At 33.9% G+C, this 13,017-nt stretch overlaps 3 protein-coding genes across 3 annotated transcripts; all 3 read right to left on the minus strand.

Annotated features, from left to right (window-relative positions):
- Nucleotides 1-1,457: 1,457 nt before the first annotated feature.
- LOC111008598 (NAC domain-containing protein 100) lies at nt 1,458-3,315 on the minus strand. Its single transcript, XM_022281347.2, has 3 exons — nt 2,813-3,315; nt 2,440-2,720; nt 1,458-2,323 (listed from the first exon to the last, which is right to left on the minus strand). Exons 1-3 carry the CDS (start codon nt 2,988-2,990, stop codon nt 1,775-1,777), a joined length of 1,008 nt encoding a protein of 335 aa, XP_022137039.1. The 5' UTR covers nt 2,991-3,315; the 3' UTR covers nt 1,458-1,774.
- Nucleotides 3,316-4,501: 1,186 nt separating this feature from the next.
- LOC111009061 (2-hydroxy-palmitic acid dioxygenase MPO1) lies at nt 4,502-7,179 on the minus strand. The gene is made up of 4 exons (XM_022281993.2): nt 6,576-7,179; nt 5,028-5,090; nt 4,862-4,933; nt 4,502-4,761 (listed from the first exon to the last, which is right to left on the minus strand). The coding sequence occupies exons 1-4, from the start codon at nt 6,921-6,923 to the stop codon at nt 4,645-4,647; spliced, it is 600 nt and encodes a 199-aa protein (XP_022137685.1). The 5' UTR covers nt 6,924-7,179; the 3' UTR covers nt 4,502-4,644.
- Nucleotides 7,180-10,990: 3,811 nt separating this feature from the next.
- On the minus strand, nt 10,991-12,714 carry LOC111008701 (thioredoxin-like 1-2, chloroplastic). The gene is made up of 4 exons (XM_022281467.2): nt 12,190-12,714; nt 11,895-12,077; nt 11,618-11,782; nt 10,991-11,518 (listed from the first exon to the last, which is right to left on the minus strand). Exons 1-4 carry the CDS (start codon nt 12,442-12,444, stop codon nt 11,273-11,275), a joined length of 849 nt encoding a protein of 282 aa, XP_022137159.1. The 5' UTR covers nt 12,445-12,714; the 3' UTR covers nt 10,991-11,272.
- Between the last annotated feature and the right edge of the window lie 303 nt (nt 12,715-13,017).

The following is a 13,017-nucleotide window of genomic DNA, read 5'->3' on the forward strand; positions in this document are numbered from 1 at the left end:
CAATGAATCAAACACTTTAATGATAAATGGATATGCATTGGAATTTTATGACAAAATATGGAAAGTATAATCACTTTAGACATACATACATGCAATATAATATAATGCAAAATACAAAATGTATTTATATTATAATACTTTGGATAAAAGTTCTGGGATTTTCCTTAACATGCAAAAATGGATAACATTGATCTCTGACCACCCAAGAAAAGATAATAAAATTAAATGGGTTAAAATTTTCATATATAATTGAGAGTTTTCTATTCCAAGAAAAAGGAATTTGCCAATCAAGGGTGGAATTTTCTTGAAAAAGTTGTGGTGGGTGATATTGACCTTGGCGACCGCTGGAGAGAAACACCGCCATGTGGCAACCAATTATAGGTTCTGATCAATACCCAGCGGTGATGTTATCAACCATCAGACCCAATCCAAGCCAAAAGATTAATAGCTTCTGTCATAAAGAATTATTGGACGAATTTATAATTAATAATTTTATACTGCTTTTTCAGTACACCTGACGCTTAATAAATTTTTCTTAATTAGATGTTGTAAAATTGTTCAATTAACTATTCTTTTTAAAATGAAAATTAATTTTGATTTTTTTTATCTTTAGAAGAGACTCGTTTTAATAAGAGTCTAACACTCTACCTAGAGTAGTCTAGTCATAAGATGAGACATTCGAGTAAATGCATTAATTTTATCAAACATATCTATAGAATAGATATTTTCTACTAGAAAATAATCGTACTTTCGTAGTATATTTGAAAAGAGTTTTATTTTTCTAATACGTAAATTAATCTACTCTTTTCTTTTTTCTTCATAGGTAAAAAATCGTAAATTTTTGCAAAAGCTTTATTTTTCTAATATGTAAAGAAATCTACTATTTTCTCTCTTCCTAGGTAAAAGTTCGTATGAAGGATAAATATCACAAAATTAAATTTTGTGCATTGTTGCTTTACCAATTATGTCATAAACTTATGCTTATGAAAAAATACATATATTTATAGTTTACACAACATATACATATACATATATACATACATACATATATATATATATATATATATTTAAATCGGTATTATAATTTAATTCCTATCTTACGAGAGATATTTTTTTTAGTACAACTGTAATGTGGAATTCGAACTTATATTCTCTTAGTCAAAAATATATACTAATTATAACTATACTCGCTTTTGACATCTTAAGGGAGATAATGGCGATGTGAATTCGTAAAGACACCTTAATTAAACTCTCATAAATAATCATAACTTTCTTTTTAATACAATATGTGTGGGTGGGAGATCCAACTCAAAACCTAAGATATATGTTAATTACCGTTGAATTAGATTCGCTTTGACATAAATAATCTTAACTACGCACTAATGTCTCATATAATATTTGAAAGGGAAAAAAAAGTCACATATAACATAAATAAAACATGAAACATTTGAACAAAATTTTAATCAAAACTCAAACTAAACCATAATCATTCAAAATGTACTAAGATTACTTGACTCAATTATATCATGTAAAGAGCTGGATATGAAAGCGAATTTGCACACAATTTTGTTTGTTTGTTTGTAATAAAGAAAGAAGATAGAGATGGAGACCATCCATTATCCTTATCATATTGATACTGACTTTACTCCCAACATAATATCTTCAATGGCTGCGGAAGCCATTTAAGCACTGCTCCAACTTCACTTTCACAGCACCAAAAAGACACGTTTACACATTATTCATCAATTGAAAGCAACCCCTTTTGCGAATTGCTTCAGTAATTCCATACCATTTGGGGGTTCAAGTTCAACGGTGCAGCAGTTGAAGCAGAGGGAGCGTTCTGATTGTCGAATGGCGATCGACCCATTTCGAGATTCGAAACAACAGAAGAGATTTCGATGTTCATATCAGTAGTTAGCCCTGTTTCTTGGGACACGCTGATTCTTTCCCCTTCTGCAGGTTTGAATGTTCGAGCCATGTTTGGAAACTGCAAATTTGAAGGGAAAGAGATGGATTCTGGATTGTACAATGGAGTGGGCTGTGTGTTTCTCGGGAAAATAGTGGGAAAATAGGAAGTGAAATTGAGAGAATAATCAGTGATTCTCGGTGGGGTTCTTTGAGAAGAATCCATGGCGTTGGAGAAGCAGGGCACGTGAGCCAATTCGGGAACTGGTTTGATCTTGAACGATGAAGAAGAAGAAGAAGAATCCTTCAATGGCGGCAGAGCAGAAGAAGAACAAGAACCCAATTTAACCAACCCAGAAATGTGAACTTTTTTCCCTCCACAGCTCTTCTGGAACACCCTCGAAATCACCCATTCATTCTGCAAGAAAAAAAAACAAACCCAAAAGTTCAAAACCCAAAAAGAAAAAACAGAGAGCTCTGTAATTTCAAAAGATCATCTCAAAACAACAAACAAAAACAGAGTAAATTTTGTACCTTTGCAGTATTTGGGTGGTTAATAATGGCAGAGGGTTTTCCCTCTAATCTGAATTCATGCATGACCCAGTTGGATTTCTCCCCTTTTGGGGCTCTTCCCCCATAGAAAACAAGAGTTTTCTTCATCCCCACCAGCGTTTTTCCTCTGTAAATCTCCTTATCTTTGCCTGTAGCTTTCCAATACCCTGATTCAGTGGCTCTGTTCGTTCTCAACCCAGTGGGATACTTCCTATCCCTCAAACAGAAAAAGTACCATTCCTTTTCCCCCATTTTCGCTTTCCCTTAGAACAAAAAACAAACCCCAGCAATCAAAACCAGTAGTTTCATTTCCACAACACAGAGAGAGGGAAAAAAAATAGATGGAGGATCTTACAGGGCAAATCCCAAGGCTCAGACTTGTTGAGATCGACGTCTCCAATGGGTTTGCAAGAGAAATTGGAATCGACCACCTTCTTAGAGAGATAATGAGAAATAAGCTCTTCATCGGTTGGATGGAAGCGAAATCCGGGCGGCAAAACAATCTGGGAATCATCGGTAACAGAGGATGTCATGTTTTGTTCCAGTGTATTTGGTCGGAGAAAACCAAAATCTTTGGGTGAAAGAGTAAAATATTTGGGAGAAACAGAGAGAGAGAGAGAGAGAGAGAGGGAAAGGAAGGGTGAGGAGTTTAAAGTGGGCGTAAGAAAGTGACGGGTCCTTGAGCTCCAAGTTGATTGAAGTTGTGTGGGTTCAGAGCTCCTTACACAACAAAACAAAACTCAGAAAGATTACAGAGAGATGAGAAAGATGAAGTGAAGTGAAACGAAGCTCCATAAACGAAGCTCTTATATCACTAACACAAAAGTTTGGCATGCCACGCAACGGAACCTAATCACAAGATTAACCTATCAATTTCGTCTTCAAAATCTTCATCTTCTATTGTCCGGAGATTTTTCTTCTTTCATTATTCACTCAAATTTATCCTAATTCTTCTTTTGAAAACGACAATTTCTTCCGTGTTAATTATCACGTCATTTTCAAAATATTAATGGATGTTTGTTCAAAGAGTAATTTTGAGACATTTATGAAAGGTTGAGGATGATTTCGAAGCTTTTGAAATGATAGTAGTATTGTTCTATTTTTTATAATTTAGCCATATATTCAACCAAAATTAGACGGGTTGACATGGATATTAAGAGGTATGTTTCTTTTACATCGTAAAATATAAATGAAACGTTATTGACTAAACACAAACTTGAAGACAAATACTTATTTCAAGGAAATAACGAACAACCGCGCTGGTCATAATAGATCGGACTTTCATGCTAGGTCCTTGCTGCCAGTCTTATGCCATGGGCAGGACGAGACCATAACCCACATCTTGGTAAGTGTGCAGCTTTTTCTTAACAATATTAGAGAAAACTTATTTTTCCTCCCCAGAAATAATTTTACAACAAAGGGTGAAATTCTAACCTTCAAACAATTGATTTTATTTGCAATATTTGAGATGAGAATCAATTTAAACTAAGCATATGACTTCCCCACGAAAGTACTTATTTTTTAGGAATCCGTTCTCTCAAAATTAATAATCAGAATCCTAATTTTATATGTTTTAATAAGAATGAGTCATTTTTCATTCTAAATAATAAATTAGGCCTAAAAGTTTTATAATTGGTATGAATGGGTAATGGGAAAATGGGAATTTAAATTATATCCCCTTATTTTATTCTTTGATTTGCCTGCTTTACTTGTTATGGCAATAGAAAAAGCAATCCATTCCAATACATATCTACCTCTATATTAAATTATAATTATAATTTTGAGCATAAAAACAAAATTCAACTACTATGAACAAAAATACATAAATGATAAAAACTACCCACTCTTTAAGAACAAAATGAGTATAAAAGAGATGTTAAATAATATTGTAAAACAATAACCTTATTAGCAAAAATGATGGTGTGAATGCACAAAAATAAATATTCCCATACTTGTACGACACCGTTTTTTCCATGTGAACAGAAGAAAGTGAAACGAATCCCCACATGCGACCTTCTAATAATCTAATTCAATTCAAATACAATTAGTATGCAAAGTGCAAACTCTCTATTTACTGAATTTTTCAAACATATTAGAGCTTTCAATTACTCAGTTCCACACAACACCAAATCAAACATACGTATTTTATACATTATTCTCTACAAATGGTTAAAAGGGATGTTCAAGCTAAGAGCTTTTTTTTTCTTTCTTGTCTTGCCACGCTTTCTTCTCGGCTTCTATCTTCGCTTTTACGCTTGCGTGAAATCCTTTATATGGTTCGTATTTGAATAAACCTTGAAGAATCTGCAGAGAATTCTCAAATTAGACACATTTTCAAATGCTCTACTTTTGTTGATGAACAAAAGAGGATCTTGGTATAAGAAGGGGTTTGAGCAAAGATTACCTCCAACAAAACGAAGAATGGAGCCATTAGAAAAGCTTGAGCAAGGTTGTCGATGAGAGCAGGCGCTCGTTTCTGTCAAACGAAACCAAAACCCAGCTTAATTGAGGGATTGAAACAATAAGAAAACATGTTAATGTTTATGAAGTTTAACTAGTTTATCAGTTACCTCGAACAATCCATGACCAAGAAACTGGCTTGTCCAACACAACAACTGTGCAGCCAGCACTACCTGATACACCAAATGACAAAATAAACAGTTTAAGCTTTCATGCTAGAGACAGTATAAATTCTGCAAGGAATTGGACATGTCTTTTAGATCCTTAAAGTTTGACATAGGATTACAGATGTATGCCGAGGAGTACTGTCGAGTTAGTACGATGTCAAAAAAGAAAAAGAAAGAGTGTCAATCGTATAGTATACAGGTTTTTTCTTTTTTTTTTCAAAGGGTGGCCTTAAGTTATCTAAAAGGAATCTCCCAGCTGGTCCAATATTCAAAAGCTGCAAGCTTTCTCATCCCAAATTTCAGTCACAAGACTTTGAGATGATCCTCGAAAAAGTACTTCCTAAAATTTCTTCAAAATTGATGTTCATCAAGTTTAGCCTAGTACAACAATATTAACATGCTATAAAGACAGAGTAGCCAAGAAGACAAGGACAACAAAAGGACACATCGGATCATAGGGAGGAAGCAACTTAACCAGTGTTCTAAGAAGAGCTTTGTAATATAAACCAGTCAAACAAAGACTTCTGCCAAATTCAAGTGTAATTAAACCTAACTGCTGCATGTAAGGCATTACTTTAACTCTGAAGCCATAAAATCACCATCAAACAACATAGGGAGAAGGTTGTGTTTGATAATAAAGACAGAAGCTACACGAGTTTAATAAACAAATAGATAGTGCTGTCAACTCAGTCATTTCTAGAACATTGAAAATTGTCAGAAGGTAACTGATCAATGTTTAATCACAAAAACAGACCATGCCCAAACAGGAGCAGAGATATCTATTCAGACTTCAGAGTTCACTTTATGGTCATTGAGACCAAATGCTTTGCCAGCACAATCTTTTACAAACTTGAAGATGAAGAGAAAGCGCAAATAAGAGCTAAGATCTGCATTCATATTCATGTTCACTTCGTTGAAGCTGAAGCACAACTACTTATAAAGAAGAAGACCAGAAGAAGAAGAAGAGCTCAACACGGAGCCAAAGGTTTTTCTTTTCTTCGTTCTTATTTCAGCGAAGGATCGAATACTAAATTATTTTTCAATATTGGCCGGGCATTATCAGCCTTTTCTGTTTGGAAATAAGATACCAAATAATAAATATGAGCAGTAAATTCTACAACAACCATATAGTCAGGAGAAGCTGGAACAAATTTCTTTCCTCTTTCTTATTTTGGAAAGGATCGAAGTTTAGTTACTTTTATGCTATAATGAGCTTTTCTCTACGAAAATGAAACCTGTACTATTTTACAGGAGAATTAAATTCTAGAGAAGCTTAGTCACACCATTACCGACCCAACCTTGTTCCTAGGCAACATCAAATCAAAACCATAAATTCCGGCCCCATCAAAAATTAAATAAAAGTATAAGGGAACTGAGTTTCATGAATGGTTCAAATATCAGAATTGGAGCAGAAACAAGACAACCTAAATATGGTTTTTTAAAGATCTGTGAAGTATTAAATAGTCAAACGAGGAAAAAAAGGGCGTTTACCTTCCAAGTTCGATCAAAGCCGAGTTTATAAGCAAAAACGCTACCTCCAACCCAGCAGAGAAAACACATGAAAGCGGCCAAAGACCCAGATCTCTTATCCAAAAGTATGTAGAAAGCGCCATAAACCAAAGCCAACAAAAACCCAAAATTCAAAACGAGGCCATGATTGAACCCACAAGGGCATTTAGGCAAAGAGTAGAAGGAGGGGGTGAAGTAGAAGAGCATAAGGGCAGTGAAGAAAATTGGCCACACGAACAGGATATGAATGAAAACATTTGTTGGGTTGCTGTGATAAGCCCCATAGAATGCAAAATGCCTCTCCAAATCAAACAATCCGCGCCTACCCATGGAAACTTTTGTCGGGAATTTTGCCTAAGAATCAAACGAGAAATACAGAAGAAACAATGGAGAAAACTTGTCGCCGGAAACGGACGCGATAAACAAGTCGGGGGAGAATTGGGTTTTAAAGGAGGGATGAGGCTATTGGATTAAGAAAACCAGAGCACGCACATCGAAATATGTTTAATCGATGTGTGGCAACTGGGAATTGGGAATTGGCGGGTTTTAGACCTTTTTTGGGGCCGCGATGGAAATTTCACGACGGTATCCATATCGCGTAAACTCCTACTTAAGAGTTAAGACCGACGCGATAACGACGTAACTAATTTTCTTCTTAATTAATTTCTCCAAATAAAACTGTATATAATAAATAATTTAAGTAATTTGTTTTTAATTTCATGCTTATGTTTAATGGATTTGATAAAGACTAAAATGGTTTTTTTTTCTAATCCTAAAAAAAATGGTATTTTTTAATTTTTATTTTGATTTTGCCCTTGATATTTTAAAATGTTATTTTATTAGAGTTTCTAAACTTTTAAAGTATTTATTGTTTTATTCAATTTTTACAAAAAGTTGTGGATGTTGTCTTAATTAGGTTTTTGTCCAATGGATAACGTGATTGATTTGTATTAACCTACCCATATGAGCATGTATTAGTGTGTCATATAGGTTATATAAGACTAAAATAGTTATTTAAAATATAAGAATCCAAGATTGAAATTAGTTTATAGATAAAACAAAATTTGAGAGTTGTACTTAAAAAATATATAAGGTTTAATGAATAAAATGATTTTTTTTTAAAGGTGATATAAAATGAGATTTAAACTATAAAAAAAATGAGCATAACTCAGTGGTAATTGACATATATTTCAACTAAGAGGTTATAAATTCGATCCCTCACCCGCACACGTTGATCTCGAAACAAAAAAAAATGATAATTATAATGAAATTGATTTTTTTAATACGATAAATTAAAATAGGAGCATGGAGATTCAAGTCTCCAACTTGGACCATTCTACTCACGTGAGGGTGGCAGTGGAACTTACATTTTTCTTTAATATATGGGAAGGGTTTGTTATGGGCTTATTTAGGTGGGCCAGCCGTCTAACTGGGTCAGGCCGACCCAATAACTTTAGTCATACGGCCCACTGGCCTTCTTTCGCACATAGCTCCACGGACATTACCATCTAAATAGTAATAAAATAATTATGGCAAAATAGTAAATATTACATTTAAAGTGAAAATACATGATTAAAGATTGTAAATACTTCAATTTTTGGTTTGTCAATAATTTAACACCGTAAATTAAAATGATATTTATTCTATATTTTTTTAATTATGCATTATAATTATTATTCAAAGTATTATATAACTTCCACCTTGAAAGAAGGGAGTAGAGGGTAATTACAGCAATATTCATGTTATCAAATCAATTCTTTCATTCGTTAAAGTTAAATATAAATTAAATTAAGATTATAACGTTTTTTGAAGTAACTTTTGCAAGCTCATGTCGAAGTTGGTTAAAACTTCTTCCAGCATTAACAAATATTAAGGGACGGATCCGTGTAGGGTCTAGGTGGCGTGTGCCTTTGAACTTGCATTAAATATAATATAGTTTACTTATTGATTAAATAATTAGGCTTTGGTTTGTTGGCAATATGCAAACATCCTTATTTAGAGGGTAATATTCTCAAATCTGTTCACTAACTTTTATACCGATATATATACAGCAACAATAAGTGAGCATGACCGACATGAGAAGAGAATTCTTAAATCAGATGTGGGGTCATGATGAGTTGGAATGTGTTCATCCACGTCAGTTCCACGATATAGGGGTATGTATGGGACCCACAAGTCTCAATTTTGTTTACAATAATAAATATTGGGTCACACGTGAGGCACATGTTTCGATATATATATTTTTTCAAGTTAAATTATCTAAACTTTAAAGTTAAAAAGAAAACATAAATCTGACACGACAGCCAACGGTGAAAATGGAGATACACTGCATAAGTGATTTTAATTATATCCTTAAAATTTGTGATAAATTTTAGTCATGTCTTTATTATTCGAAATTTTCAATTTAACCATTTTAACATTATTTTAAAACAACTATTTCAGTAAAGAATCAAGGTTGAAATATCATATCGTGGTGAATGGTAAAATAAAAGTTACCAGTGACAAAAAGTTCGAATCACATCTAAGCTGATACTCAGTAAAGAAGGTAATAAATTTATCAACCAACTAATGGTTTTTAGATTTGGTTATCTTGAATTTCTTAATTAGCCTTAATTTTTATCAATTGATTACATTAAGGGAGGATCCATATTTTGGCGTAGTTGGCTTACTCCATCAAAAATTTTGTTTTCTCATAAATGATATTTTATCATAATTTTTTAAATTATTTTCCTGACATCACAATATTTTTTATCGCACAACTTATGTACTTACCGCCCCATCTTATTTTTTGTTCTTGATTAATTTTAAAATTGAAAGATATAATTGAAAATTTTTAAACATTAAACCTATTTTGGGACACCTTTTTTTAGGATCGAGCGGAGCCTCCCTCGGCATTATTTCTTAACGTCAAATAAAGCGGGCGACGTCGGCGCAGCAAACTCCCAATCAAATTCCACTTCTGACCATAAAATTATATTTTATTTATTGAACTAATTATCTTTTTTTTTGGGTTAATTTAGACATTTAGTGTTATATAAATATGTATACTTTTTTCTTATTGCATTTAAGTTAAATATTAGGTATGAATGTGAACTTAGTTCATCGTTAATTAATATAAGCTTACTCTTTTGAGATTGGAGATTCAAATCTCTGCACCTACAATTTGTTGTACTAAAAAAAGTTAAATATTATGTTACTTTTTGAGAAAAAAAATAGGCTATTGATTTTTATATTTAAAATAAAGTTTTACCACACACATACGATGCCATTATAATATAAATTATCAAGTAATATTAATTTTTAATAAAATTAAAAAATACTTGACTCTTCAAAATAAGAAGTAACTTTGTCCATACACTAAACATTTGAAAACTCATTATTAAAAAAAAAAGTTTTATATTTCTCTCTTTTAATTGTCAAATATTTAATTATATTAAAGGACAAAATTCATCCTTACTTTTGAAGAGTCAAATATTTTTCATAAAATTAGAAGGTTGAAGCTAAGAGAAAAAGATTGTGCAGGAGTTCGAAAATTCATTTATTTCCCAATCTCTTCCCAGCCTAGAAATTGAAAGGTTCATTCTCTAGTTCTCACATAAAATAAGAGTATAAGAGTAGAGATCAATAATGATGTAATTAATAATTATTATTTCTTGTTATAGAAAGAATATTATTTCTTAAAAACAAGATTTTGATTTTGATTTTTTTTAATACAACAAGTAGGATGGGATAGACAGTTTGACGAGGTTGGAAGATGATTATTGGTGCTATGGAATGGCAACTTATAGAAAGACCTTTGGAATAAAAAAAATACATAAATAAAAACAAAATAAACAGTTTCTTTTGATGTATTTATGGCCTTTTATCCTTTACATCTTTCTATTTCATTTTCTTCAACTTTTTATGAAGCTTTCGTCACCATCACATGTATTATTGATCGAAAAGAGACAAATAAGACGGCAATATTTTGTGAACCTCAAGTGTATTAAAAGAGATTCGAATTCACACTTTACATGTTTCAACAATCTTCAAGTAATTTCTCGAAATAAGATTTTCTTCTTGAATAATTGTAATTATTAAATAAGATTTTCGTTCCATCTTAAATAAATGGCTTCCTTTTTGCCCCTGGATTTGATGTTTAACGGCCAAGTAAAAATCTTCAACGGTGCTTTTACCAGATGGCAAGAAACGGATCAAAGTTATCTTTCAACGGTTAAAACTTCATATTGCAACTTCCATTTTTCCATGAGAAATCTGATTCTTTACTTCACATTTAAGAGAGAATTCAACGGCTGTGATGCTTCTGATAATGAAAGCAAGATTCAGACCATGTTCTCATTGAATCGAAATTGCTTTCAAAGTGAAACAGAGGAGAAAAAGTATGAGATGAGAAGAACTGAATCACAATCAAAAGCTTCATCTGTATTAAAAAACTGAAACAGACGACCAATTCCAGTTCTTCAACAGATTGGCAATACAGGCAGGGCAATGGGGCAAAGGCACACATTAAGAAAAATCAGAGGCCTTGCTTATGGGGGAAAAAACCCAATCCTCACTATGTACAAGAATCCCCAAAAAAAGAAAGAATTCAGCTAAACAAATACAAAAACAGGGAGTAACTTTTTCCTCCACAGCTAATAATTCTTTCAATCTTCTTGTTCTTGGTGCCATTCATGGCTTCAGACCTTCAGAATCAGGTTATCTTCCAGGAGTTCCATTTTATTGCCCCAAGAACCATAAAAATCCATGTCTCTCATCACTAGATCCTTCAATGTTCCTTCCTTGGAATATGGTGATGGCGGCCTTAATGATAATTCACCTGCTGAAGCTAACCGTTCGAGCTCGGATTCGTCTAATCCTCTAGCTGGAACGATGCTGCATCGATCAGTGCCGTGTTTAGCCAATGCATCCTTGAATTTCTTGATCTGCAATGCAATAATGGGAGTTACTAGTTAGACTCTGGCCAGGCTATGAAAATTCCTTTCTTGTTTCTAAAAAATTGAAAAGCTGGGGCTTCTTCTTACAGTTGCATTTGTGCAGCTAAAGCTGCAAACGCGGCCTTCTCCACCTCTGTAGAACCTGAAGAAAGGAAGAACACGAATATGGAGAGCTTGGCACATGGTTTTGAGCTCCTCAAAGTTAACTTTGAGAAAAATTGCATCTGGGTTCGATTCAGCCAGTTGACAGATCTGATACAGAAATGGGTTTGATCAGCAACATCCTCAAATCCAAGTTCAAAATTGATCCCTAATATATCAGAAATTTATACAAGCTAAAACCCATTTAGCAACAAAATGATACCTTAGGATGAAGGGCTTTGCAGCCTCCACAGCCAGGGGAATAGAAGTCAATAATGGCCAATCTATCACCAGCATCAATTAATGCATCCACGAGGGCTTGGGCAGAGCGGATCTCCACCATATTAGGTTTCAAGGTCTTCTCCCACCATCGCTGAGCTCGGCTTATGCAGATAGATGCCTGTGCCTGAAACCACAAACAAATTTACACATCCAATTTCAGACCCAAGACATTACCAAGAAACAGTAAATCTTCCCAAGAGAGAAAAAAAAAAAAAAGAAAGAAAGAAAGGGCGTACCTTAATGGTCAGGCTATTTAGGGCTTTGGTGGGGTTGGAGTTTCTGAAGCCATTTTGATCCGAGATTATGACTTCAGGTTTTCCCAAGAAATCAACGGTCAAAACAGGAAACGGCGGCTGATTCGACCCTCTGAACTGAGAGGCAGAAATAGAAGTAGAACAAAACCCAGAAACCCCAGAGGATTTGGGATTGGAGTAACGCAAATATTCGTTAAGCCCTGAAACACAGAGACCAATCTTCAAGGAAGAAGCCATGGCGCAGGGAAATCAGACGGCGGCAACCCAGAGACTAAAAAGCACAAAATCGAAGAACCCCACAAATTTCGAATGCCCAAAACTTCAATCTTGGAAAACCAAGGAAATCCCTCAAGACCAAGCAGCAAAAGCAAGAAACCCAACCCACCTGTGATCTCTCAAGCGTCAACCAAAAGTGCAAACGATAGAACAGAAGAAATGAGGAAGACGTGGAGGTTTCTTACACCTGAATAAAAGCTGGGAAATGGGGGAAGGAAAACCAGGAGGAAGAGGAAGACATATAAAGAAAAAAAGCCGAGTGGGGCAGTCCGAATCGGATTAAAGTTTATCCATTTGAATAGAAACGGAACGGGGTTTGAGAAATTGAGATTCCGTATATGGGTGGAGGGTTTTTCAGATAATTAGAGGATTGATTTCTATATTACAGGCTGAATTATTGAGAATTAGGTGTGGTTTATGAGGATAGAACGGGAATATCGCGTAGCTCCAGTTTCAAGTTTAATCTTTTGGAATTTTTTTTGGATAAGGATTCTTTCTTTTCTTTGCCAAAACAGACACATCGTACTCCCACAT

The sequence above is a fragment of the Momordica charantia genome (assembly GCF_013281855.1).
Source record: "Momordica charantia cultivar OHB3-1 chromosome 3 unlocalized genomic scaffold, Mcharantia_2.0 BLBB01000003.1, whole genome shotgun sequence".
Lineage (NCBI taxonomy): Eukaryota > Viridiplantae > Streptophyta > Magnoliopsida > Cucurbitales > Cucurbitaceae > Momordica > Momordica charantia.